This window comes from Balaenoptera ricei, chromosome 6 (genome assembly GCF_028023285.1).
Source record: "Balaenoptera ricei isolate mBalRic1 chromosome 6, mBalRic1.hap2, whole genome shotgun sequence".
Taxonomy (NCBI): Eukaryota; Metazoa; Chordata; class Mammalia; order Artiodactyla; family Balaenopteridae; genus Balaenoptera; species Balaenoptera ricei.
The window spans coordinates 110,844,026-110,872,012 of NC_082644.1; the positions used below are offsets into that span (position 1 = coordinate 110,844,026).

A 27,987-nucleotide genomic window follows, 5' to 3' on the forward strand; every position below is an offset into this window, starting at 1 on the left:
AGGCTTCAGTAGTTGTGGCACATGGACTTACTTGCTCTGCGGCATGTGGGTTCTTCCCCGACCAGGGCTCGAACCCCTGTCCCCTGCATTGGCAGGCAGATTCTTAACGACTGCACCACCAGGGATGGGACTGAGTTTTGAATAAACACCCTAGGTGATTTTGATGCAGGTGGTCTGCGGGGCACACCAATAGAATCACTGACCTAAATCATGTAAAACTTGAGATTGCCAAAAGGGATATGGCATCCCTGCTTTTAAAAAGTCTGAACTGGTTGGGAAGTGTTCAGAGGTGACATGAAGGCTGTAGGAAATATACAACTCTGGAAAACATGGACAGTTATGATGAACACTGGAGAGAAGAGGTTTCTGTGATTCCTACTGTTGGAGGATGCAGAGGGAACGAAAAGTACCCACCAAACTGAGAAGGCATCTTGAGACCGAAAAACGAGGCAGGCAGTTCCAAATAATCAACACATCAGTTTAATGTAGGTAACTGACTCACAGGGTGGGATCAGGCAGAAAATGATCCAGAAGCATTGGAAGCTGAACCCAGCACCACCAAAGGGCCATTAGGACAATTTATAGTTAACCTAGGGCATGGGAGTAGGTGCTTGGAAACAGGATGTGCATTCCTAAGTTAAGATTTATAAATGAGTAACTAGCTACATGGGTGCTGGGAACACATCAGGGAAGTTTTCATCATTGTTTGGGGACTAACAGAGCATAGAGGCTACCTGGTCCTAATGATTATTAAACAGTATCTATTACATCCAAAGCCCTTGACGACAGAGAAGCGATTCACTGCACAGTAGAGCCCTGGGTAGGGTCGGCGGAAGGACAGGAGAAACTGTAAGTGCCCAAAATGGTATCGGTTCTGCTAACAGCCATCCACTTGCCAACTCTCCTTTGAAATAAGTTTGAGGTATCGTATTTCTCTCTTCTCTACTGAATTTGTAGAAATTACGGGGATTCAGTGTCTTAGTAAGCTTTGGCTACTATAACAAAATACCATAGATTGGGTGGCTTAAATAGTAGACATTTATTTCTCACTGTTCCGGAGGCTGGAAATCTAAGATCAAGGTGCCATCAGGTTTGGTTTCTGGTGAGAGCTCTCTTCCTGCTCTGGTGCCTTTTCCTCTTCCTATAAGGATACCAGTCATATGAGATTAGGGCCTCACCCTTATGACCTCATTCTACCTTAATTACCTCTTGAAAGGCCCTGTCTCCAACTACGGTCACATTTGGGGGGTGGTTAGGGCTTTAGGGTGGACACGATTCAGTCCATAACACCAACCATTGGACAGGCACCACTCATCTCTTTCCAGAAGTCTTTCTGGGTGAACATTATTAAAGCCTGTTCGTAGGAAAGGTTGCCAAACAGTACTAAGATCCTGACTCCTGAGCTCCAAGTCCTGGGTTTAAGTCCTGACTTTACTATTTACTAGGTGATTGACCTTGGGCAAATTGCTTAACTATAAAATGAGGGTAATAATATCTCTCAGGGGTTGTTACAAGAATTATCTAAGAAAATACATACCAAGTGCTTAGAACAATGACCTGGCACAAAGTAAGTCAAAATACATGTTGGTCACTCACATCACCACAAGCAGAGGAGACAGAGACAAGAAGTCATCGGGATTGGGATTTGGACACAAACGCTGTGTTCTGACCTGAGGTCCTTGGGACTCTGGACTTGGGATTGGTGGGCGTCCACTGCTTTCCTCTTCTCTTCCCGGCCAGACTTTCCCTCAGCCTTAACTGAGCATAATATGAAAGTTAAGTGTATGTGTGTTTATTCATGAAACTATATTTATTTTTTTTTCATTACCCATTAATAAAGCACGTGAATGTGGTACTTTCTGGGTCTCTTTCCTAAAAACGAATTCTCTAAAATGATTCGGGGAGTTCCTGGTGGCCTAGTGGTTAGGATTCTGGGCTTTCACTGCCACGGCCAAGTTCAGTCCCTGGTCGGGGAACTTAGATCCCACAGGCCCGTGGAGCAGCCCCCCAAAAGAAAGAAAGAAAATAAGTAAATAAAATGATTCGTATATGGTGCTAGACATCACCCACAGGTCCCGAAGTCTGTGGCTCTGCTGATTGAACAGCACGCACACAAAAAATTCGTTCCCTCTCCTCTGCTGCCACCATGTGGTCATATCGGTTATAACCAGCATTTCCACAGGCTTTGGCAGGGCTGGGAGCTTAACTTGAATTTGTTATCTGGGTCTCAGTGAGCATAGGTAGTACACCTCTGATTAAAAACATATAACACTTGACATATATACACTAATATGTATAAAATGGATAACTAATAAAAAAGATAAAATAAAATAAAATAAATAAAAATGCTGCTGGAAAAAAAAAACATATAACACGTCTGGAAAAGCTATATAACAGATAGTCTTCAACCTTATTGTGGTGAATTCCAGCCTACTCCAGCCTTGGGGATCCTCCCCACTTAAGCAGCAAACACTCACTTATGTCAACTCAGATCAGAGACTGGAAATGATGAGCCACACTCCCTGTCCCCAAAGACTTCATAGTCTAATGTGTAAACAAATACTCGGGCAACCACACATGCTGAAGATGGGGTTACCCTACAGGAAAGGAAGACAAGGTCATTCAAGCCACCGGGACTTTCACATCTCACAACTAAGGAAAAAGTTTACATTTTTCATTAAATTAAACCAAATATCAATACAGAATGATCGCGTGATGGCAACAGTAGATTCTTTAAAATTCATTGATTCATAAAATTTGAGAGCTCACTGTGTCTTAAAAAATCATCTAATGCAACCTCTCATCTTACAAGTGGGGAAACTGAGGCCCTGGGAGAGGAAGAGACTTATCCTAGGGCACACAGCTGGTCAGGGAGAGGGCTAGAGTTCGTGTTCACTGTACTCCCAATCGTTGCCACCCATAGCCGGACGTGGGTGACAGTGTGGGCGGGGGGTATAAAGGGACTTTGGGAGGAAGGACCTCTGTGGAGTCATGGAGGAAAGGGGGACGCCTCGGGGGTACATTGCAGGTCACAGCCACAGTCCAGACGGAAGAGGTTCTGACATGAAACACAGGCCAGCTTAGGAGACCCAGGTCTCCACCCAGCTTCATTCCTTTACTCTCTCTTCTTAAAATTCTCTCCCTGTTTTTCCTCCTCCAACCTTTTCTCTCCACTACCTTTTTTCTAATTGATCATTTTATTGACATTGGATCATTGTGCTTTCTCCACCAAGAACTAGCATGCATCATGGAAATAGTACAAATTTTGGAACTACACAGACCTGATTTTAAACCCTGCCCTGCCCACTAGCTATGCAACTTGGAATAGTTACCTAACTCTGCTAAGTCTTAGTTTCTTCATCTTTGAAAAGTTACTACTTCTTACCTTGAAAGGATGTGGCCTTCAATGAGCCCATATGTTCATTATTAAACACTCAATAATTCTTACCAAGCACCAAGCCCAGTTGTGGGCACTGGGGATGATAAAAACAGCATTTATTTAAAAAAAAAAAAAAAGGGACTTCCCTGGTGGTCCAGCAGTTAAGACTCTGCGCTCCCAATGCAGGGGGCCCAGGTTCGATCCCTGGTCAGGGAACTAGATAGATACCACATGCCACAACTAAAGATCCCGTGTGCCGCAACTAAGACCCAGTGCAGCCAAATAAATAAATATTTTTAAAAATAATACAAATAAAAACAGCACTTATTTGAAGGCTGTGTTCTAGGTATTTTACATGAATTGACTTCTGTTACTCATCCCCACTCCTCGGATGAGGAAACTGAGGTAATGGAGGAGTTCAGATATCTTGCCCACAAAGCTGTAAATGTCAGCCTATTCCCAGCGTGAATAGAAGTTATACCATACATATGGAGGAAAATAAAGTCCATGCCTTCATGGAACTTTCATTCCAGAGGAAAGTGAAATCTGGAAAACTACTGAGACAGTTTGTAATAGACAAATATTAGTTTCTTGTTCCCTCCCCCAAGTCTATGACCAAAAAGGAGGATCACATAAACAAAGAGGAAGAGAAGTGATCTGAATGCTGTCCTGTTTTTAACTCCTCCCTTCCCTTACTCAAATAAAAAAGGAAACCAATAGCAGTGAGCCCTTGTTTTGTGAGAGCTGCTGTCACTCACCTCAACCCACAGGTTGGTGATGCTCAAACTTGAACCAGCCTCAGAATCACTTAGAGGGCTTGTGAAAAGTGTGCTGAGCCATTCCCAGAATTTCCAATGCAATAGGTCTGGGATGAAGATTGAGACTTTGCATTTCTAACAAGTTCCCCAGTGTATCTCATGCTGCTGTTCTTGAACCACACACGGAGAACCACTGAACAACCCATGAAGTACTGTTGTTCCCATTGCCAAGGCGAGGAAACTGAGTTTCAGGAAGGCTAGGTGCCTCAACGGAAGCTCCACCACCAGTGAGAAACAGACAGTATTTGATCTGACTCCAAAGCCCGTGCTGTTTGCACTACCCCTGAGTTGGAGATTTAACACTCTAAGATTTCCCCATTCCATGTCTGTTGACTTTATCCTAGAATTTCTGCTCTTGAAAGGCGAAGTCAAGGTTCTGGGAGAGCATAATATCAATATATTTTCATCTCCAATGAGAACCAGTAGATGGCTTGTAAAAGCTTTTAAAATGTTTCTGTCCATTACCCAATAATTCCTCTTCTAGAAATCTATACTAAGAGAATGATCCAAAATATAGCCCAAAATACAAAGTGTTTTAGCAAAAAGCTAGGAATCTAAATATCCAATATTAAGGGTCTGGTTAAATAAAGTATGGCATATCCAAGTGATGGAATATTATCAGGCTGTTAAAAATTATTTATTTAGAATTTTTATAACATGTCAAAGCATTTATGATATAATATTAAATTAAACAAAACACAGAACTAAATTCAATAAGCTCTCAATGTATTAAAAATATTGAAAAAACTGGAAGAAAATAAAAACACTGACAACAGTTGTCTCTGCCTCTAATAATTTTCTATACTTTCCACACACTTTCTACAACGAGCTTTTTTAATTAAAAAACCATACAATGAGCTTTTTTAATTAAAAAACCATGCACTTTCTTTTTTGTTGATTAACTACAAGAGATACTGTCATGACCTTTCTACAGTTAGTCAATTCCTAAATAGCCAGGGAAAGCAAAACTGAACTTTAAAGCTAACATTTAATTACAGGTTACATTTTCCCTGGCCCTACAATGTACATATTTTAAAGTAAAAAACATGAGGAAAAAACTCAAAAGACAATCATTATTATAAACACACAGAAAGAAGACCAGAAAGATACCTGTAAAAATGATTAACAGGGATTATTTTTGGTTGGTGGAATTATAAGGCTTTTAAATCTTTTTGGCTTAACAATGTTTGTTACATTTTCTACAATGAACATCAATTACTTTTGTAATAAAAAGTCTTTGCTGTTTTCAAGAGACAACCACCAAGCAAATTACAGCACACCTATACAACGGTATAAATAGCCACTTTAAAATGTTGTAAAAGTATTTAATAACATGGAAAAACGTTTGCTATATTAGCTGACCATACTATAAAACAGTATGTTCAGAATGATCCCACTGTTTTGTTTAATAAGCAAACAAAATGTCTGTGTACACAAAGAAAACACCTTGGAAAGAAATATCCCAAAATATTAATAGTGTTTTACCCTAGGTGGCAGGATTAGAGATTATTCTAATTTTCTTATTTTTGCTTCTGTATTTTCTGTATTCTATTGAATATTAACTTTTCCAATATGCAAAAAAGTTTTAACAAAAGCTACATGAAACCAAAAAATTACCTTGTTAAATAAAAAAGAAACAGAGAAAAAGATGAGCAGGGGTATCTTAATTGGAAGATCTTCCTTTAAAAAGGCTTCCCAGCTCTATCTCAGCTCTAATTTTCAAGCCAAGCTGGTCTTTCAGCATCAAGAGGGCAGTCCATCTCGATCCTTCCTCTATTGTAGACTTAATAATGCTTGAGCAGGGTATCGACTCTGGCGACAAAGGTCACCCCCCCTCTTGATGGGGCAAACATACACGGTCTGGAACCTTTAAACAAGACCCTGGGAGATAATACGGTCTAGGGGGTAAAAATTTAACTGCCTTCTAAGACTATGAGTCTGATTATAAGTAAATATAATTTACAATGATTTGATGAAGGAAATGTATTACTTATGTTGCAAATAACACACTAACTATAGAATTATATTCCCGGACCTGGCAGAGACCTCTGAGATCATCTGAAGACAATTTCCAGGACACTGTCTTCAGGATGCTATGTAAATACTGACTGGAAACAATAACAGAGATGTCATGCTAGAGAATCTTAAGTAAACAGTTCAAAAGCCTGGCTTCCTGTTTATACAATGTTAGGTCACTTTATGGATAGCCACAAGGTGATTCAGCATTCTGATTTGATAGAAGAATTTCTTGACATATCATAAAAGGGACTACAAAGAACAGCAGAAAAGCCAGAAGACACAGAAAAGAACGAAAATAAACACACGGACGTGTGTCTTCCAGCCCAAACAATGAGAAATTTATGCCACCAGCCCAGCCAATCAATCTATTTCCAAATCGCTATCCTCGCTGTGGCAGGTGGCCGAGTTACGCACGGAGGTTAGCAACAAGACTTCCTTTTCTGGGAGCAATCCAAACTCCTGGAGGAAAGCTTCAAGGTCCACTGCAAAGAAATCTTCCCCCAGCTGGTCAGTGACACGGACAAAATTGCCTATCAGCTCGCCCCCCTTGTAGATGAGCAGGGCGGGAAGGGCGTTCCTGGTGAAGCGACTGCTGGCCCCGATCACCGAGCTCTTCACCCGGCAGAACTTGACGGCTGGGTACTCTGCGGCCAGGCAGATCATGCAACCGTTCATGGCTTCGGTCCCTGGGATGCCGTCCTCGTAAATATGGACCATGATGAGGGTGCTCTTCTGCTCCTTGTCAATCATGTCCAGAAATCCTTCTCCACTGGGGATTTCAAAAACCTGCTTGAACTGGGGCCCCTGGTGGAGCTGCTGCCGCATCTCTTCCATCCTCTGCTTCCGGTACTGCTGCAGGAACTCCTCGTCGTCTTGGTCCTCATTCATCATGGCAAAGTCCTTCAGAGTCATCTGCGGGAGGACCAGCAAGTGAGCATGAGAAACATAAACCCAACAGTGACATGGGTGACACAAGATGTATGAGGCGCCACGCTAATACTCTAGATGCATTACACCTCACTGAAATCTTCTGATAACGCCATCGGGAAGGGACTGTTATTACCCCCACTTTACAAATGAGGTTCTGAGACTTGAGATTATCTGTATAAGTTCACATAGGTAGCAAGTATAAGACCAGGATTCAAACTAGATTTTTTTTAAAAACCCAGGCTTTCAACTACTGTGTCATAGTGCCTCTCCATCCAGACAGGCAGCATCAGATAACATCACTTCGTGAGCTTTTGTCTTTTGGTCAGTCCTGACAATGGATTAATTATTTTATCCACTGTTTTGTTTTTGTTGAAAAGACAACAGGACATTAAGGAACTTGAACACTCATAATCCCTGCCCTGCACCAACCTCCTTGCCCCCCACGCCAAAACATACAGCCACACACATTCTAAAAATCTATTCTTCTTTTTATTACCAGTCACATGCTAAAACCATTTTTGCTTTTATAACAGCAGCTGTGGGTGTACCAATTAAGCTATAGCCTGCTTTTGCCACTTAGCACTATTATATCATAAATTATTCCTCATGCTTCCAAACATGTTTTATAAAATGATACATAATGTGCCCTATTTTGCTTAGCCACTCCCCTACTTCTGGCATTCAGGCAGTTTCCAGTTCTGTCTCACTGCAACAACCCAGCAGGACTGTCCCATGTGATCATGTGCTGTGTGGCTTTGTCTGGTCTCCACTGCAGCAGAAGGAAGTGCTGTGAGCCGTGGGCATGTTGTCCTGAAGCCAGCTTCCATTACAAAAGCATTTTCCCTCTCCTGCCCTGGTGTAGCAAGACATCCCTGCTCCTGTGATGAAGCCCAGCTCTGCCTACCCTGGCACAGATGAGAGGGTGGCGGCTGGGAGGCCACACCAGATCAGGACACGTGTTGTTACTGCATCACGGCCAGCGCCGTTCTTCTTCCCCTCTCACTGCTCCCCCACCAGAGCGGTTCTTTCTGACCTGTTGTGGTCTTGCTTGAGTCTAATGCCCTCAAATCATCCTCCTGGTCAAGGCAAACTCCTCACTTAATCCTCTTGTCTGCTCCCCGACCCCGGCAGGTATTTCCAGCCAAGAGCTGCTTTGGGCCAGAGCCAAATGATCTCAGGCACTTCTAGACATCCATCTGTGGTCAGAGAGCATGGTGGAGAATAAAGGATCCTTTTGAAGAACGCTTTGGGAAGGTAAGAGAGAGTCAGGGACCTAGTTCCAAATATCTTCTACAGTGTCTGCCTGCTTCTACTGTATTGCTTCACTAAAATAAATTCTCATGAATAGGCTTCAGGTGAAACAGAACAACATCATGGAAAGAACAGGAAAATCTGGGTTAGAATCCTAGTTCCTATTAGCATTTCTTAATGGCACTGCCCTGAGCAAGTCCCCTCCCACCTCTCAGCTTTGGTTTCACCATCTGTAAAATGGGGATAATATCTCCCGATCTCAGAGGTTTATTTCTGGCTCAAGGTAAGACCTTGAGAAAGGACAGGAAACTCACATTTCCTGAGCACTTTCAACCGGCCTGTGATGGGTACTGTATCCACAGCCCTGGGAGGTAGAGAGATTGACCTCATTTAACCAACGACAAACCAGAGTCAGAGTGGAAGAGACATCCCCACAGTTACCAGTGGCACAGCTGAGATTCAAACCCAGGTGTGGTCAAGCTATGACATGACTGCACTTTCTCCTGCACTGCACCGCTTCTTAATATCTTTTTTAAAATTTATTTTATTTATTTATTTATTTATTTTTGGCTGCATTGAGTCTTCGTTGCTGCACAGCTTTCTCTAGTTGCAGTGAGTGGGGGCTACTCTTCACTGCGGTGCGCGGGCTTCTGATTGCGGTGGCTTCTCTTGTTGCGGAACACAGGCTCTAGGTGCGAGGGCTTCAACAGTTGTGGCACATGGGCTCAGTAGTTGTGGCACACGGGCTTAGTTGCTCTGCAGCATGTGGGATCTTCCTGGACCAGGGCTCGAACCCGTGTCCCCTGCATTGGCAGGCAGATTCACTAACCCCAGCAGCCAGGTAGCCTCTGAGAAAGGCCTGGGCGCTTCTGATTACCTTCCCACTGATCTTCTCCTGGAGGCCCTTCTGCTTCCGCTGCTCCTCCTCTTCATCCAGATGGGACCTGCAGCTCACGGACAGCTTCTTGATCAGCCTCTCCATCTCCCGGCACTGCTCCTCCCGCTGCTCAGTCTCCAGCTGTTTGAAGCGGCGCCAGTCGTTGATCACGCCTTTTGGACCTGAGGTGGGGTGAATGTGGAGGCGACCAAGGATGAGCGAGGGATTATGGGCCAGCGCACATCTGTCTAAAGCTGGCTCCATCGACACCACAGTGACACTCACACAGGGCAGCGTGGTCTACACGCAACCATGTCCAAGGCAGCCCGGTTTGCAAGTTAAAGGGCCACGCAAAGGCCCAACGTTAGGAGATGCGTGAAATAAATTCAGATTCATCTACTCAAAGGAAAACAAAGCGACTCTTAGAAAGAATGAGGCAGCTATATGTTCCCTGCCATGAAAAATGTCCAAACATATTAGGTCAAAAAAAAAAAAACAACCAAAATGCAGAACAGTATCATGGTATGATCCTTCAATTTTTAGAAAAAGAACTGTATGTCCATGTATAAATATTTACAGATATTTGTATATGTGCATGTACATTTGTATGTCCATAGAAAAATAGGTAAACTGTTAACAGTGGTTGTCTCTAGGCAGTGAGATCTAAGGGGACTGGTGAGAGAGAACTTTTACTTTTTTCTTACTATGCTTCCATATTATCTGACTTTTTTAACAAGATTGTGGCAGGTTGTTCTGTTAGTCAAGCTACCCCCAAACCCCCCTGTCTCCATGCTATACAGCCCTGCCCCTTACCACATGACTTGCAATACCTCCTGTGGGATGAGAACATGTATCCCCAGGCACTGATGTGGGGCTTGCCCATGTGACTTGCTGTGGCCAATGGATTCTGAGCAAAAACGTAACGAGTCACTACATGTTTCCAACAGCCCTCTCTTGCTCTCTACACTTGATCATGAGAACAGCATGTCCCAGACAGGGGCTGCTCCTTCAGCCTAGTTCCTGGATGATAGGACATACAAAGCAGAAGCGGGGCAGCTGCTGACCCCAACAGGCAGCATGTAACATGATTGAGAAATAAACCTTTGTTGTCACAAACCACTGAGACTAGGAGGTCATCTGCTACTACAGACAAAAATATAAACATCTGTATAAAGAAAACTTTAAAATGCTGCCAAGAAACACTACAAAAGACCTGAATAAATGGAGCAATGCCATATTCCTGGCTAGGAAGATGCAACATCACAAGGGTACCAATTATCCCCAAATTAATCCATATATTTAATGCGTTTCTGATAAAAGTATGTGATTACACACGTGTGCATGCTCCTGAATTTGCTGTGGAAAAATAAGAAAGCAAAAGTTAAGAAAATAATAACATAGAAGGGTATTGTATGGGGGGGACCAGACCTACCAGATACTAAAACATATTATAACACGATACTTAAAAACAGTGTGATATAGCACAGTAAAAGACAAATCAGTGGAAGAGACCACAAAGTATGGCTAAAGACACAAATATAAGCAGAAATTCAGCACGTGATAAAACTGACATTTCAAAACAATGGAGAAAAGATGGTTTATTCAATTAATGATGCTGAAACAACTGGGCAGCAATCCAAAAAAAATTAAGTTGGAGTCCTACCACATACCTTGCACCGAAATGAATTCCAGATAAATCGTTGTGTTAAAAAAAAAAAAAAAAAATCATAAAGATACTAAAAAAAAAAAAAAAAGGCATGGGATTGTCTTTTTATAATCCTGGAGTGAAGAAAGGCCTTTTATATAAGAAACAAAACTAAGAAACTATAAAATAATGCTTTCAAGCACATAACAATAAAAAAAACTTTCTGCCAGGATGAGAACAAAAGCCAGGAGTCAAACAATAAACTGGTAGAAATATTTGCAACTCATACCACAGATTAACTTCCTTTATAGTTCCCTAAGAAGAAAAAGACCAACTACCCAATTTCAAAACTGAGCAAAGGATATGAATACAACCCTTAAAATTATGAAGAGAGGCTCAACATCACTCCTAAAAAGATAGAAAATAAAACTACGGTGAGTTGCCATTTGCCATCCATGAGGATGGCAAAGATCAAAAAGTCTGATAACATAGTAGAAGGTCACATATATGGGGAAATACCACACACCTGCTTAAACTATAAACCAGTCCCAACTCAACTGACAGCAATTTGGAAATAATAAAATGTAAAAGTGTAAATATGCCATTTCTAGGAATTTATACTACCAATATACTCATACCCATGATTTAGGTGATATCAAACACCTATCAATTTGAGAAGCTGGATTCAAACGCAGGCAACTCTGTTCTAATCATCAGCATGTTGCTATACATACATATTCGTACTGTGCATTGAAATGGCTAGAACCACGCACAGTGAAATGGTAACATTAGGTTATCTCTGGACACGGGGCTGAATTAGAAGTGATCACGACCCACCACCAGTCCCTCCCATCAGGAAACTTACACAGGTCTCTTAGATAGCCTCATCCACCAGAGGGCAGACAGCAGAAGCAAGAAGAACTACAGTCCTGCAGCCTGTGGAACGAAAATCACATTCACAGAAAGATAGACAAGATGAAAAGGCAGAGGGCTATGTACCAGATGAAGGAACAAGATAAAACCCCAGAAAAACAACTAAATGAAGTGCAGATAGGCAACCTTCCAGAAAAAGAATTCAGAATAATGATAGTGAAGGTGATCCAGGACCTCGGAAAAAGAATGGAGGCAAAGATTGAGAAGATGCAAGAAATGTTTAACAAAGACCTAGAAGAATTAAAACAAACAAACAAAGATGAACAATACAATAACTGAAATGAAAACTACACTAGAAGGAATCAATAGCAGAATAACAGGCAGAAGAACGGATAAGTAACCTGGAAGACAGAATGGTGGAAATCACTGCTGCAGACCAGAATAAAGAAAAAAGAATGAAAAGAGATGAAGACAGCCTAAGAGACCTCTGGGACAACATCAAATGCAACAACGTTCGCATTATAGGGGTCCCAGAAGGAGAAGAGAGACAGAGAGGACCAGAGAAAATATCTGAAGAGATTATAGTTGAAAACTTCCCTAACATGGGAAAGGAAATAGCCACCCAAGTCCAGGAAGCGCACCGAGTCCCATACAGGATAAACCCAAGGAGAAACACGCCGAGACACATAGCAGTCAAATTGGCAAAAATTAAAGACAAAGAAAAATTATTGAAAGCAGCAAGGGAAAAATGACAAATAACACAGAAGGGAACTCCCATAAGGTTAACAGCTGATTTCTCAGCAGAAACTCTACAAGCCAGAAGGGACTGGCATGATATACTTAAAGTGATGAAACGGAAGAACCTACAACCAAGATTACTCTACCCGGCAAGGATCTCATTCAGATTCGATGGAGAAATCAAAAGCTTTACAGACAAGCAAAAGCTAAGAGAATTCAGCACCACCAAACCAGCTCTACAACAAATGCTAAAGGAACTTCTCTAAGTGAGAAACACAAGAGAAGAAAAGGACCTACAAAAACAAACCCAAAACAATTAAGAAAATGGTCATAGGAACATACATATCAAAATTACCTTAAACGTGAATGGATTAAATGCTCCAACCAAAAGACACAGGCTTGCTGAATGGATACAAAAACAAGACCCATATATATGCTGTCTACAAGAGACCCACTTCAGACCTAGGGACACATACAGACTGAAAGTGAGGTGATGGAAAAAGATATACCATGGAAATGGAAATCAAAAGAAAGCTGGAGTAGCAATACTCATATCAGATAAAATAGACTTTAAAATAAAGACTGTTACAAGAGACAAGGAAGGACACTACATAATGATCAAGGGATCAATCCAAGAAGAAGATATAACAATTATAAATATATATGCACCCAACACAAGAGCACCTCAATACATAAGGCAACTGCTAACAGCTATAAAAGAGGAAATCGACAGTTACACAATAATAGTGGGGGACTTTAACAGCTCACTTACACCAATGGACAGATCATCCAAAATGAAAATAAATAAGGAAACAGAAGCTTTAAATGACACAATAGACCAGACAGATTTAATTGATATTTATACAACATTCCATCCAAAGACAGCAGATTACACTTTCTTCTCAAGAGCACAGGGAACATTCTCTAGGATAGATCACATCTTGGGTCACAAATCAAGCCTCAGTAAATTTAAGAAAATTGAAATCATATCAAGCATCTTTTCTGACCACAACCCTATGAGATTAGAAATGAATTACAGGGAAAAGAATGTAAAAAAACACAAACACATGGAGGCTAAACAATACATTACTAAATAACCAAGAGATCACTGAAGAAATCAAAGAGGAAATCAAAAAATACCTAGAGACAAATGACGATGAAAACACGACGATCCAAAACCTATGGAATGCAGCAAAAGCAGTTCTAAGAGGGAAGTTTATAGCTATACAAGCCTACCTCAAGAAACAAGAAAAATCTCAAATAAACAATCTAACCGGGACTTCCCTGGTGGTCCAGTGGTTAAGAATCTGCCTGCCAATGCAGGGGACACGGGTTTGAGCCCTGGTCCAGGAGGATCCCACATGCCTCGGAGCAACTAAGCCCGTGTGCCACCACTACTGAGCCTGCGCTCTAAAGCCCGCGAGCCACAACTATTGAAGCCCACGTGCCTACAGCCCATGCTCCGCAACAAGAGAAGCCACCGCAATGAGAAGCCCGTGCACCGCAACGAAGAGTAGCCCCCACTCGCTGCAACTAGAGAAAGCCTGCGCACAGCAACCAAGACCCAATGCAGCCAAAAATAAATTGATTAATTAATTAAAAAAAAAACAATCTAACCTTAAACCTAAAGGAACTAGAGAAAGAAGAACAAACAAAACCCAAAGTTAGCAGAAGGAAAGAAATCATAAAGATCAGATCAGAAATAAATGAAATAGAAACAAAGAAAACAATAGCAAAGATCAATAAAACTAAAAGCTGGTTCTTTGAGAAGATAAACAACATTGATAAACCATTAGCCAGGCTCATGAAGAAAAAGGGGGAGAGCACTCAAGTCAATAAAATTAGAAATGAAAAAGGAGAAGTTACAACAGACACCGCAGAAATACAAAGCATCCTAAGAGACTACTACAAGCAACTCTATGTCAATAAAATGGACAACCTGGAAGAAATAGACAAATTCTTAGAAAGGTATAACTTTCCAAGACTGAACCAGGAAGAAATAGAAAATATGAACAGACCAATCACAAGCAATGAAATTGAAACTGTGATTAAAAATCTTCCAACAAACAAAAGTCCAGGACCAGATGGCTTCACAGGTGATTTCTATCAAACATTTAGAGAAGAGCTAACACCCATCCTTCTCAAACTCTTCCAAAAACTTGCAGAGGAAGGAACACTCCCAAACTCATTCTATGAGGCCACCATCACGCTGATACCAAAACAAGACAAAGATACTACAAGAAAAGAAAATTACAGACCAATATCACTGATGAATATAGATGCAAAAATCCTCAACAAAATACTAGCAAACAGAATCCAACAACACATTAAAAGGATCATACACCATGATCAAGTGGGAGTTATGCCAGGGATGCAAGGATTCTTCAATATACGCAAATCAATCAATGTGATACACCATATTAACAAATTGAAGAATAAAAACCATACGATCATCTCAATAGATGCAGAAAAAGCTTTTGACAAAATTCAACACCCATTTATGATAAAAACTCTCCAGAAAGTGGGCATAGAGGGAACCTACCTCAACATAATAAAGGCCATATACGACAAACCCACAGCAAACATCATTCTCAATGGTGAAAAACTGAAAGCCTTTCCTCTAAGATCAGGAACAAGACAAGGATGTCCACTCTCACCGCTATTATTCAACATAGTTTTGGAAGTCTTAGTCACAGCAATCAGAGAAGAAAAAGAAATAAAAGAAATCCAAATCGGAAAAGAAGAAGTAAAACTGTCACTGTTTGCAGATGACATTATACTATACATAGAGAATCCTAAAAATGCCACCAGAAAACTACTAGAGCTAATCAATGAATTTGGTGAAGTTGCAGGATACAAAATTAATGAAGAGAAATCTCTTGCATTCCTATACACTAATGATGAAAAATCTGAAAGAGAAATTAAGGAAACACTCCCATTTACCATTGCAACAAAAAGAATAAAATACCTAGGAATAAACCTACCTAGGGAGACAAAAGACCTGTATGCAGAAAACTATAAGACACTGATGAAAGAAATTAAAGATGATACGAACAGATGGAGAGATATACCATATTCTTGGATTGGAAGAATCAATATTGTGAAAATTACTATACTACCCAAAGCAATCTACAGATTCAATGCAATCCCTATCAAATTACCAGTGGCATATTTTACAGAACTAGAAAAAAAAATCTTAAAATTTGTATGGCGACACAAAAGACCCCGAATAGCCAGAGCGGTCTTGAGGGAAAAAAACGGAGCTGGAGGAATCAGACTCCCTGACTTCAGACTATACTACAAAGCTACAGTAATCAAGACAATATGGTACTGGCACAAAAACAGAAATATAGATCAATGGAACAAGATAGAAAGACCAGAGATGAACCCACGCACCGATGGTCAACTAATCTATGACAAAGGAGGCAAGGATATACAATGGAGAAAAGACAGTCTCTTCAATAAGTGGTGCGAAAACTGGACAGCTACATGTAAAAGAATGAAATTAGAACACTCCCTAACACCATACACAAAAATAGACTCAAAATGGATTAGAGACCTAAATTTAAGACCGGACACTATAAAACTCTTAGAGGAAAACATAGGAAGAACACTCTTTGACATAAATCACAGCAAGATCTTTTTTGATCCACCTCCTAGAGTAATAGAAATACAAACAAAAATAAACAAATGGGACCTAATGAAACTTCAAAGCTTTTGCACAGCAAAGGAAACCATAAACAAGACGAAAAGACAACCCTCAGAATGGGAGAAAATATTTGCAAACGAATCAACGGACAAAGGATTAATCTCCAAAATATATAAACAGCTCATGCAGCTCAATATTAAAGAAACAAACAATCCAATCCAAAAATGGGCAGAAGACGTAAATAGACATTTCTCCAAAGAAGACATACAGATGGCCAAGAAGCACATGAAAAGCTGCTCAACATCATTAATTATTAGAGAAATGCAAATCAAAACTACAATGAGGTACCACCTTACACCAGTTAGAATGGGCATCATCAGAAAATCTACAAACAACAAATGCTGGAGAGGGTGTGGAGGAAAGGGAACCCTCTTGCACTGTTGGTGGGAATGTAAATTGATACAGCCACTATGGAGAACAGTATGGAGGTTCCTTAAAAAACTAAAAATAGAATTACCATATGATCCAGCAATCCCACTACTGGGCATATACCCAGAGAAAACCATAATTCAAAAAGAGACATGCACCCCAATGTTCATTGCAGCACTATTTACAATAGCCAGGTCATGGAAGCAACCTTAATGCCCATCGACAGATGAATGGATAAAGAAGATGTGGTATATATATATACAATGGAATATTACTCAACCATAAAACAGAACGAAATTGGGTCATTTGTGGATACGTGGATGGATCTAGAGACTGTCATACAGAGTGAAGTAAGTCAGAAAGAGAAAAACAAATATCGTATATTAACGCATGTATGTGGAACCTAGAAAAATGGTACAGATGAACTGGTTTGCAGGGCAGAAGTTGAGACACAGATGTAGAGAACAAACGTATGGACACCAGGAGGGAAAGCCGCGGGCGGTGGGGATGGTGGTGTGATGAACTGGGCGATTGGGATTGACATGTATACACTGATGTGTATAAAATTGATGACTAATAAGAACCTACTGTATAAAAAAATAAAATAAAATTCAAAAATTCAAAAAAAAAAAAAAAAGAACTGATCACGAGACTTCTGATACATATTTAACAGACATTTTTTAAACCTGTTTCCAGAGCACAGGGATTTCCAGTACCTGTGTTAACTGAGATGCCTTCGCCTGCCAACTCAGCATCTGCAGGCATGGAACTGCCGGCCAGGGCACCCCTGCTTCTGTCCTTGTCCTCATGGTCACTCTCCTCATCCTCGCTGCTGCTGTAGTAGTACTGCAGCTTCTCCCCCAGCAACTTATCATCCAGGGTCGTCATGGTGCCTGGGAGAGGGCGACATAGCAGGCTCTTTGCTGGCTTGAATCAGACAGACATGAATCTGAAGAGTTAGGGCTCACCTGTGCTCAGATCCTATTATGTACAGGACCGTAAGAGTGACTGTTTTCATAAGCAGGATCTCAGCAAATCCATACCATGACCATGCATGATAGGGTTTATCATGCTCTTGCTGTAGAAGGTAAAACTGAGGCTCAGATAAAATTTCTCTGCCAACCTTAACAGCAAATGGTGGAGCTGGGCTCAGACCCCAGGGATTCCTGACTCCAACAGACTGAAGGTGTGAGTCATTGTCTTCTGAATAGTATACACTGAAGTAGGGTGGTGGCTTGGAGGAATCTACTGACTGACTGAAGGATTTATCTACACATACTCTTTGGTTTACCCACCAAGTAAGACTGCTGGTAATTGAAAAACTGGGTAAGAACCCTCAGGAAAAACTCCAAAAAGCAGCATCAAGAATGGGATGTTGACTCACTGTTTGCCTAAGCCAATCATTCATCTGTCTCTTGCCTTCCACCTCCCAATCAGCACAGCGAGGGTTAGGATGGATGGGCTCTGAAGCCCTAATAACTTTGGTTAAAAGACGGGCCCATGACAAGATTTTAATCATTCCCCAGTGTTTAAAGGACAATGGTTAGAGCCAAGCTTCTGCATCAGAAGAAGCCCGGTACATTCTGGGAGAAAGGTACAGCTTAGTCCCTGCCAGGCCTGCTTGCAGATCGCACAAGGAGGAGTTGTAACTCCAGCACCCCTTCCTTTAAACATCCCAATACTATGCATCTTTGATTAAAGGCATCCCCGAGCCTGTTAGACTCCATTACAAAGTGACTCTCCCACCGGGCGGGGAGGTCTTGCAAATAGAGACCTCCAATGCCCAGCACGAGGCCTCTGCACAATCTGTCAAGCTCATATAGAGGCAGCCTGAATCAGTGGGGGAATCCGGTGACCCGGGCAGTCAGATGAGGAGAGAGGTACCTAAGTGGCAGGGTTGAGAAAAAGGTGCAGGTACACGGCCGGGCGCGGGGGGGGGGGGGGGGGAGAGAAATAGGAGGACTAAACCTAACTTAAAGAGGCAGAGAGACCAAGGCGGTAAAAGTGGGAAGAAAGAGACGGGGAGGAATGTGTGCTCGGTCGGGGCGGGGCCGCTGAGGAGGAGGCGGCAAGCGCAGGGCCAGCGGAGGGGCTAGTGGGATGCGAGGCCTTTCGCGGGGAGGAGTCGAGGGCGGGGCCAGCGGGAGAGCTGGCGGGGCAGGAGGGGGGCCAGCGGGAGGGCCGGCGGAGGAGGCGGGGCCGTTGGCGGGATGTAGTCGAGGGCGGGGCCAGCGGGAGGGCTGGCGGAGGAGGCGGGACCTTTGAGGGTCGAGGGCGGGGCCAACGGAAGCGCGGCGGAGGGGCGCGGAAGCTCTAGGGATGCCCGAGGGAGGTGGGGCCAGCAGAGGAGACGGGGCAGGGAAGTCGCGGAGAGTGTGGGGGTCGAGGGGACGCACCGACAAGACCGTCTCATCCAGGCTCGCCCACCACCCGTATTCCACCACCTCCCACCGGTATTCCATGCCCGCCGCTTCTTCCCGGCTGACCTCAGTGCAGCTATCCGGCCTACCTCAGTCTGGATCCCTTCAGGCTGGCACTTATTAAGGAAGGGAGCACTCGGCTGGAGAAAGAGAAATGGGTCGGCGCCTTGAGCACTAGGAGAAAAGCCGCCTGAGTCCCGACTGCGCGGACCAATGAGGCGGCCTTCCTGCGTCAGCGCGGATACACGCTGCCCAATTAGAGGAAGCGTGTCCTGGCGGCCAAGGGAGAAGCTACGGGTCCTACTTGGGGACAAACATCTCGACAATAATAATACGCTTCTATTTTTATTTTTGTTTTAATTTGAACGAAAGGCCACACTAGATATGCCCAGCTTTGAGCAGTAAGAACAATTTCGTTACCTTTGAAGTTTCCGAAAACATTCCACATGTATTTTTTTTTAATTGATTCTTCACATCACGTCTATTAAGACAGAAGACAGACTTGGACATTAATTTGCCCAAGAACACATAGCCCTTTTGGATTAAAAAAAGAAGAAGAAGAAGAAGAAAAAAAAAAAGCCAAGTCCAGGACAACTAAACGCAAAGTGAAATCCTGGATTGGACCGTGGAACAGAAAAAGGACGTGAATGGGACAACTGACGAAATTTGAACAAGGTGTATCAAGTAATAATATTATTGTATCAATAGTTTTGATTTTGATAATTGTACTACGGTTATGTAAGATGTTAACTTTAAGGGATTCTGGGTGAAGAACATAGGGGTACTCTATACTATTTTTGCAACTTTTTGGAAACCTAAAATAATTTTAAATTCTGAGCCCTTATTGAGATGTCCAGTACATAACACGAAGTAGCTCATGGAAAGCTTTCTGTAAATTGAATCATTCGAAATATACTAAAACAATACACCCTTCAAAATAGGTAAGTTTTATTTCCCTAAAGTTTGAGAGATTCTTAATTTGTGATTCTATACCACCTGCAATTGTCTGCAAATTTGTATATGTGCATATTTTTCTGAGAAGCTGTTTGTTCAGGGTACCAAAAGAGTCAGAACCCCCATCCCCAAACTTAAGAACAATTCATATAAAGAGATTCTATGGTAACTTTTTATATTTTTTGTTTGCATAATGAATAATCTTACCTTAATCAGATTTGTGTGAACAGCCAACTTGAATATGCTTGTGATCTGCTGTTACGTGACAAGCCAGGACCCAGCAACAGTGCCTCTGTGTAGGAGAGTCCCCCTAAATATTTGTTAAATGAATACTAGATGAATGCTTTGCTTCTTTGTTTTTACTCACATCTCCCTGAAGCAGGGGTCTTCTTCATGTATGGTGCTCCTTTTCCTTCAAAATTCACTTTAAATTTAAGGCTGCAATCCTCATGGGGGCCCTCAGAGCTGCTCAACAATCGTAGTTGCCCTGGGCAGGCTACTCCCCGACTCTCTAAGCGAAGCAGTTCACATCTCTTCTCTCAAATGTTCAACACCCTCTCCCCTCTCCTCGCCTACCTTATGACCGCGATGCTTATTTCACATGAAAAATAGAAGCAATCAAAAGACACTTGCACCTTCAAAATGTACAACAACCCCCTGCATCTGTACCTGTTAAATGAATCACCAGTGCAGCGGATCCCGCTCCTCCAGCCTAGTAAGGAAGTCTGCTCCTGCAGTTACCTCCTCTCTCTCTCCCCTGCATAGTCAGGCTTTCTTTCTACTATTTTCTGTTTTCTTTCTAATATTTCTTTCTAAAATTTTCCTAGTTTTCATTTCTAAAAGAAAATCCTCTCAGATACCATTTTCCACTGTTCAGATTGTTTAAAAAAAAAGTTTGATAACAGTGAGACTGTGGGGAATACATGGCTGGTGAAAGTATAAGTTGATACAACTCTTATGGATGGCAATTGAGAAATATCTATCAGTATTGCAAAAACATATGCCTTTAACCCAGCAATTCCACTCCTGGAAGTTTATCCTATAGATATACTTGCATGAATGTATTGTTTAAAAATAAAGGAACATGGAGAACATTATGCATTAGTTTCCTGCCTTTTGCAATAAAAAATAGGAACAAATAATATTTTCTTATGTGTGCATGAAGAAAAGAATTGAAGAAAATACAAGAAATAATAAATTCAGATGGGAATCAGGAGTGAAAGGGAGACATTTTATACATAATGTTTTATGTGTAATTTTTAATCATGTGAAAATATTATCTATTATGTTCCAAAAGTTAACAATTTTTTTAGAGTCAACCCTCACTTTCCTCCCTCACCATGCCTCTCCAGCCACATCTCAATTCTCTGATCTCCTTTACAGCCAGATCTAATAGATCTGCTCTATTCCCTCCTCGTCCTACTTCAATTAGGTTTTTGTTCCCACCGGTCCACTGAAACCACACCTATGAAGGCAGTGACTTCCAAGTTGCCAAATCCTCGGTAAAGTCTCAGTTCTGCTTTAACTGAACCACTCAGCAGCATTTGACAGTTAATCACTCCTTCTGGAAACCCTTTCTCCTCTTGGTTTTCAGAAGGATACCTTCTCCTGTTTTCTCCAGCTTTGTTGATACCCTCATTAACTGCTCTGCTTCTGACCTCTAAATAACGGAATGCCCCAGGTTCAAACTTTTGACACCTTCTTTGTGTATATTCGTTCTATATATACTCCTGTCAAAGAATACCATGGAGGCAGTTAATTATATGCAAACAAATTTACTCATAGGAAGGAGAGAATCAATAGGTGACTGTCAACGAGGGTTTAAAAAATGGATTCATAAAAGACAGGGGGGAAATGTGGGATGTCCGGAAACCATGAGCCTTGTCTGCTTTTCTAGAGGGAAACTGACAAGCTAGCATTTTGCAAAGCAGTCAGTCTAGGCAGTCTGCCCTGGAGCTGGCTGGCTCAAGGCATCAATGAAAACAATGTTAGCTATTTATAGATTCTCCAGAAAACTGTTAAGTAGAAGTACACAGAACAGGTTGTCTCTGTATATTGTAAGAGAGAGAGAGAGAGAGAGAGACGGAATCTAAGACCAAGATGGAAGCCAGTCTTTTATAACCTAACCTTAGAAGTTACACCCAATCACTTCAGTTGTATTATTTTCATGGAATCTAAGACCAAGATGGAAACCAGTCTTTTATAACCTAACCTTAGAAGTTACACCCAATCACTTCAGTTGTATTATTTTCATTAGAAATGAGCCAGTGAGTCCAGCCCACACTCAAGGGGAAGGAATTAGAGAAGAACATGAATACCATACCAAGAGGCTGAGGGGCCCATCCTATGAACTACCTACCACAGAAGCTCTCTTTAGGGGGACTGAAGGCCAGTTAAGTATGGAGACATATTTAGGTTGATAATATTTTAGAGGATTTTTTTTTTTTTTTTTTTTTTTTGTCTGCGTTGTGTCTTCGTTGCTGCGTGTGGGCTTTTGTCTAGTTGCGGTGAGCGAGGGCTACTCTTCGTTGCGGTGAGCGGCCTTCTCATTGCGGTGGCTTCTCTTGTTGCGGAGCACGGGCTCTAGGCGCACGGGCTTCAGTAGTTGTGGCACACGGGCTTAGTTGCTCCACAGCATGTGGGATCTTCCCGGACCAGGGATCAAACCCACGTTCCCTGCATTGGCAGGCGGATTCTTAACCACTGAGCCACCAGGGAAGTCCTGAGGATTTTGAAGTTAGGTAACATAATTAAAAGCCAGAAAGGATAGCTGTCATTGTAAATTACACAGCTTAAAGAGTTGAGAGGACAGAAAACAGGAATAAACAAAAGGTAAAAAGTAAGAGAAAGAGGAGGAGAAAACTAATAAAATGCAAGTCTAAATGTAAATTTACAGTTTTAAGATTCATTTTCATTGGTCTCTTTTAATATATTCATTATCCTAGTTGTGTATTATAGAGGGATTATCCAGTGGTATCCTTGCTGGGAGTGTAGTTTGCATCTGTCAGGAATATGACTGTGTGCATGAGAGAGTTAACAGTGTTCATCAGGACCACTCAATTTATCTTACCAGTATCTGGGGATGATGTGGATAGTGAAGTTTCCTTTTAATGAGAGTACCATGTGTAATTTATAGTTTGTCAAGTATTTTACCTGTAATGTAAAGTTTTTGTTTATCCATAGAGAGTATTGAAGGTATTCCCTAGTGGGAAAAACAAAATAAGCTGTTAAGTAAAGCATTTGCCTTTTATCAAGGGAAAATCTTGATCCAACCAGAAGATTTACAAACTATTATTAAACATATTTAAAGTTTTGAAGTAACTGAATGAAATTTATATAGAAATGCTTAAATGCCTCGAAGCTGGGTTCCAAGGCTTGCTCTACCCTTATAGTTTTTCCGGATCATAATAATTAGAGATAAAACAAGATTTGGTCCTCCACTGAGTTGCCCAGATAAAATTTTTTCCACCAATATTTTTGTAAATTTAGAACAGATTTGTCCCTGCCACTTGGATTATTTTTGTTATCAAAGTATTAAAGGTCTAAAGATGGTTTTGGATGACATCAACCTGTATGAGGATTGTTTGAAATAACTGGTCTTTCTCTTTTCCTCCCTCCCTGTCAGCGTGGGGCCAGTTTGTGGCAATTGAACACGTCTTTCTTATTTAGAAATTAAACAACTTTTAGACAGCAATTAGATTAAACTTCTTTTTGTATTAATGAATGTAAAACCAATAAGGGCTACTTCCTTATATAATGCTTTTTAAAAAATTTTTAAATTGGTATCTTTAGTGTAGGCTTTAATTTTGTAAATTGAAATTTGCTTTAGATGTTGGATTGTCTTTAAGAAGCAATTACATTTCTTTTTAAGGTTTTGATTGAAAGCATCTGATAAAATCAGAAAACCTCTGCTTTCATAGCTTTAGTAACAATACTCTTAATAACAATATTTTCCTTTAAATAGCCCACACACTTACAATGTAAGAGGCAAATTTTTTTTTTTTAGAAATATTTCGGTTTCTTATTTACATATAATTTTTAATCTCTAAGCCCATCAGAATGGAGCTTCATTAAATTTTGAGACCTTATAATAACAAATATAACCTGTATTCTGATTAATAATGGTGGATTACACTAGTTGATTTTCAAGTGTTAAACCAACCTTACATTACTGAGATAAACCCTATTTGGATATGATGTATTATAATTTATATATATATAAATATCTGGATTTGCTAACACTTTAAGGATTTTTGCATCTATGTTCACAAGGGATATTGAGCTGTAATTTTTTGTGAAGTTATTGTCAGGTTTTGATGCCAGGGTTTTATTCGTCTAATAAAACTAGTTAGGAAGTTCCCTCCTCCTCCATTTTCTGAAGGCGCTTCTGTGAAACTGAGGTTATTTTTTCCTTAAATGTTTAATAGAATTCACCTGTGAAACCACCGGGAGGCCTGGAGTTTTCTTTGTGGGAAGCTTTTCATAATGAATTTCACTTGTTTAGTAGATACAACGCTATGGCAGGCAGCTTCTAAAATGGTCCCTGTGCCAATAAATAATCTTTCAGCTCTCAATTCACCCTTCTTGCTTTGCAATAATGGACTGAATTCCTTTAAGCATCTCTCCTTTGCAGTGAGCACAATGATAAGCTTCCTCACTAGAGGGCACTGGAGGAGGAGGGGCTGTGGTCAGTGGTACGGCTGTAAGGACATGCAGTGTGTTCTTCCCCAGCCACAGGCCCAGCACATGTGGTTCCTTGATGATCTTGCAACCTCTGTCTGGACTAGCAATAATTTTCCTGTGACCCTCTCAACATGGAAATCAGTGTCCTGAAGGCCTCCTGTCTGCACTGGCGCCAGTTCCCTCCGCAGGCTCCTCTGCAGCTTGCCTGTGTTCCAGAGACTTGCTTTCTGCTTGCCAGCAACCAGTCCCAGCCTGGGTAAACCAGCAAACTTCTCTGCTGCCCAGTGGGCTGAACTTCAGCTTCTCCAATGAGGTCTGCACCCCAGTCTTGATAAGAGGCCCCTTTCCAAGTCTGTCCTTCCTTAGTTACTCTCCCTAAGCCATAGGATACCATATGGGATTTCCTTTAATCTTATAGTCGCTCATCTACTAAATTTTAACAATTCTTTTGTGTCAAACATCCCCTCTATGGTTTTTATGTCCTGATGCGGGATAAAGAAGTCACTAGGTCCAGTCCACATTCAGGTGAGAGGATTATGCCAGGACATGAATACCAGGCAGGGGTCTTTGGCAGCTCTATCAGTCCGAGTGGGGTCTGGACCTAGTGACTTGCTTCTAAGTGACAAAACCAAAGGGATATTGTTTCCAAGATTAGGCTATAAAAGATTGTGACTTTATTGCATGCTCTCTCTTGTGCAGGCGTGAATGCAACCTGGCCCCCACCCCCTGCTTGGTCCCAGGTTCTTCCTGCTTGCTGCTTGGATGAGCCAAGCTAGCATATTGATTGTAAGCTGCTCTACAGAGAGGGTCAAGTGGCAGAAAACTGAGGGCAACCTTCAGCCAATGAAAACCTGAGGCCGTCATTCCAACAGTTCAGGAGGAAGTGAATCCTGCCAATAATAAGGGGAGTGAGCTTGGAAGCACACCCTTCACCAGGAGAGCCACGAGATGACTGCAGAGCCAGCTAATGCCTAGGTTGTGAGAGACCCAGAGCAGAGGACTCCTCTAAGTCACACGCAGATTCCTGACCTACAGAAACCGTGAAACAATGTTATTGTGTTAAGCCGCTAAATTGAGGGTACTTTGTTATGTGATAATAGGTAACTAATATAAGAGTTATTCCAATTTTCCTTTCCATCCTGTATCTGTTTTGGTAAATTGTATTTTGAAGGAATTTGTCCATTTTTAAGTTAAGACCATATAGTCGAAGTTATCCATTTCCTTCAGAGGTTGACCAAGTACACTAATTTATCTGCCCAAACAATACTTCAGAAACAAAAAACAATGTCCACACAAAGACATGTACACAAATGTTCATAGCAGCTTTATTTGTTAATAGTCAAAAAATCTAAACAACCCAAATGTTCTTCAATGGGTGAATGTTTAAACAAAATGTGGTATGTCCATACCATGGTATACTACTCAGCAATAAAAAGGAATGAACTACTAATACATGCAACAATTTGGATGGATCTCAAGGGAATTATGCTGAGTGAAAAAAAGCCGATCTCAAAAGGTTACAGTCTGCATAATTTCACTTATATAACATTCACATAATGACAAAATTACAGAGATGGAGAAGAAATCAGTGGTTGCCAGGGGCTAGGGATAGGAAAATGGGGGTAAGGGAGGGGAATGGACATGAATATAAAGGGGTAGCACAAGGGATCATTGAGGTGATGGAACAATTATCTTTTTTTTTCAGTTCTGTTATCTTGAGAGTTGTAGTGGTTCCACAAATCTACATGTGATAAAAACTGAACAGAACTACACACACACACACGAATGCATGTGAAAGCGAGTGAAATCTGAATAAGTTCTGTAGATTGTTACTAATGTCAATTTCCTGGCTTTGATATTATAGTGTAGTTATGTAAGATACTACCATTGGGGGAACTGTATGAGGGTACATGGGTCCTCTATTATTTTTGCAAATTCCTGTGAATCTATAATTATTTCAGAAGATAAAGTAAAACAAAACAGAACAAAAACAACTTCAGTTGATCTCATCCAGTCTCTTGGGTTAAAACATCTATTTTAAATAGCACTCCCCAGACCCTCCCCCCCCCCCCCCCCATTACTCTGCACCTAATTCTGAGTTGACTTTTGAGTGAAGACCTGAAGAATGTGAGAGATCTAGTGATGAAGATTCTTACAGGGGTCGGGAAGCCTCCTACCCTTACAGAACAGCAAGGGTAAAGGCCCTATGATGGAGCATGCCTGGCTGGCCCGGTGAAGAACTCAGTGGCCAGTGCAGCTGGAGCATAGTGTACAAAGTATCAAAGAAAAGACTTTGGCTTTCACCCTGAGTGAGATGAGAAGCATTTGGAGGGTTTTGAGCACAAGAGTGAAGTGATCAAACTGACATTTTAAGAGGATCTCTGTAGCTGCTGTGGTGAGAATAAACTGAAGGGAGGCAAGGGCAGCAGCAGGGAGAACAGGAAGCCATCACAGTTCAGGTGAAAGATAATTGTGGCTTGGACCTCAGTGGTGAAGTCGTCAAATTCTGAATATTTATTTTGAAGGCAGAGCTGACAGGACTTGCTGCTGGACTAGGAAGAGTAGTCAAGGGGGAAATAACTGAAATGGGGAAGACTGGAGGTACAGTTTGGGGATTCAGATTTGGACATGTTATGTCTGAAATGTTTATTAGAGATCCAAATGAAGATGTTCGGCAGACTGCCCTATCTAAAACGGCCCACAGTACTTAGAACTACAATGTAAGTTTCATGAAGTTAGGGACTAATTCACTACTGTATCTCCAACGCCCAGTACGCAGTAGATTCTCAAATGTGTATTTGTTGAATGAGTCTCTGTAAACTACCTAGGCCTGAACATTTGATGATGGATGTTATTGAATGCACCTGGGCTAAGACAGGCCCCAAACCCATTTTCATTCTTTATGGAAGTGGTTCCCAAACTTTTCTGCACATTGGCAGCACCTGGGGAGCTTCAAATGTACTGATGCCTTGATCCCACCTCCTGAGAGTGTGTTTTAATTGGTCTGGGGTGTGATCTGGGTTTTGGGATTTTTTTAAAAGCTCCCTAGGTGATTGCCATGTGCAGGTAAGTTTGGAACCACTGCACTACTGAGTTTTCAATTATAAAAAATCTTTGTTAAAGTGCATGATCATTATTACTCCAATAGGTGTCAATTATAAAGAAAATAAAAATCTTCCTGGGATTTCATTTCCTTCAGTTAAGTTTCCTCTCCTTTGCCTGGATCAACTATCCATGGTTCTTCCTCTTCTTCCTGATCTCAATGATCATGCCAGGGCTTATACAAGATCACCCGTTTCACAAATATCGGTCTGTTTTCAGC

At 41.4% G+C, this 27,987-nt stretch overlaps 1 protein-coding gene and 2 long non-coding RNA genes across 6 annotated transcripts; 2 read left to right on the forward strand and 1 right to left on the reverse strand.

Annotated features, from left to right (window-relative positions):
- The first annotated feature begins 764 nt into the window (after window positions 1-764).
- Window positions 765-9,843, forward strand: LOC132367351 (uncharacterized). The gene is made up of 3 exons (XR_009503768.1): window positions 765-849; window positions 8,278-8,400; window positions 9,335-9,843. It is a non-coding gene; the product is annotated as an uncharacterized LOC132367351 (long non-coding RNA).
- Window positions 4,827-20,285, reverse strand: PDCL (phosducin like). 3 transcript variants are annotated; one of them, XM_059925551.1, is made up of 4 exons: window positions 20,190-20,285; window positions 17,325-17,501; window positions 9,275-9,456; window positions 4,827-7,128 (listed from the first exon to the last, which is right to left on the reverse strand). In XM_059925551.1, the coding sequence occupies exons 2-4, from the start codon at window positions 17,494-17,496 to the stop codon at window positions 6,577-6,579; spliced, it is 906 nt and encodes a 301-aa protein (XP_059781534.1). In that variant the 5' UTR covers window positions 17,497-17,501; window positions 20,190-20,285; the 3' UTR covers window positions 4,827-6,576. The 3 variants fall into 3 exon arrangements, with proteins under 3 accessions (XP_059781534.1, XP_059781532.1, XP_059781531.1); XM_059925549.1 differs by lacking the exon at window positions 20,190-20,285 and adding an exon at window positions 19,095-19,267; XM_059925548.1 differs by lacking the exon at window positions 20,190-20,285 and adding an exon at window positions 19,118-19,266.
- Window positions 18,900-27,971, forward strand: LOC132367350 (uncharacterized). Of its 2 annotated transcripts, none has more exons than XR_009503766.1 (3): window positions 18,900-19,969; window positions 24,714-24,978; window positions 25,365-27,971. It is a non-coding gene; the product is annotated as an uncharacterized LOC132367350 (long non-coding RNA). The 2 variants fall into 2 exon arrangements; XR_009503767.1 differs by having other exon boundaries at window positions 18,900-19,712.
- The last annotated feature ends 16 nt before the right edge of the window (window positions 27,972-27,987 follow it).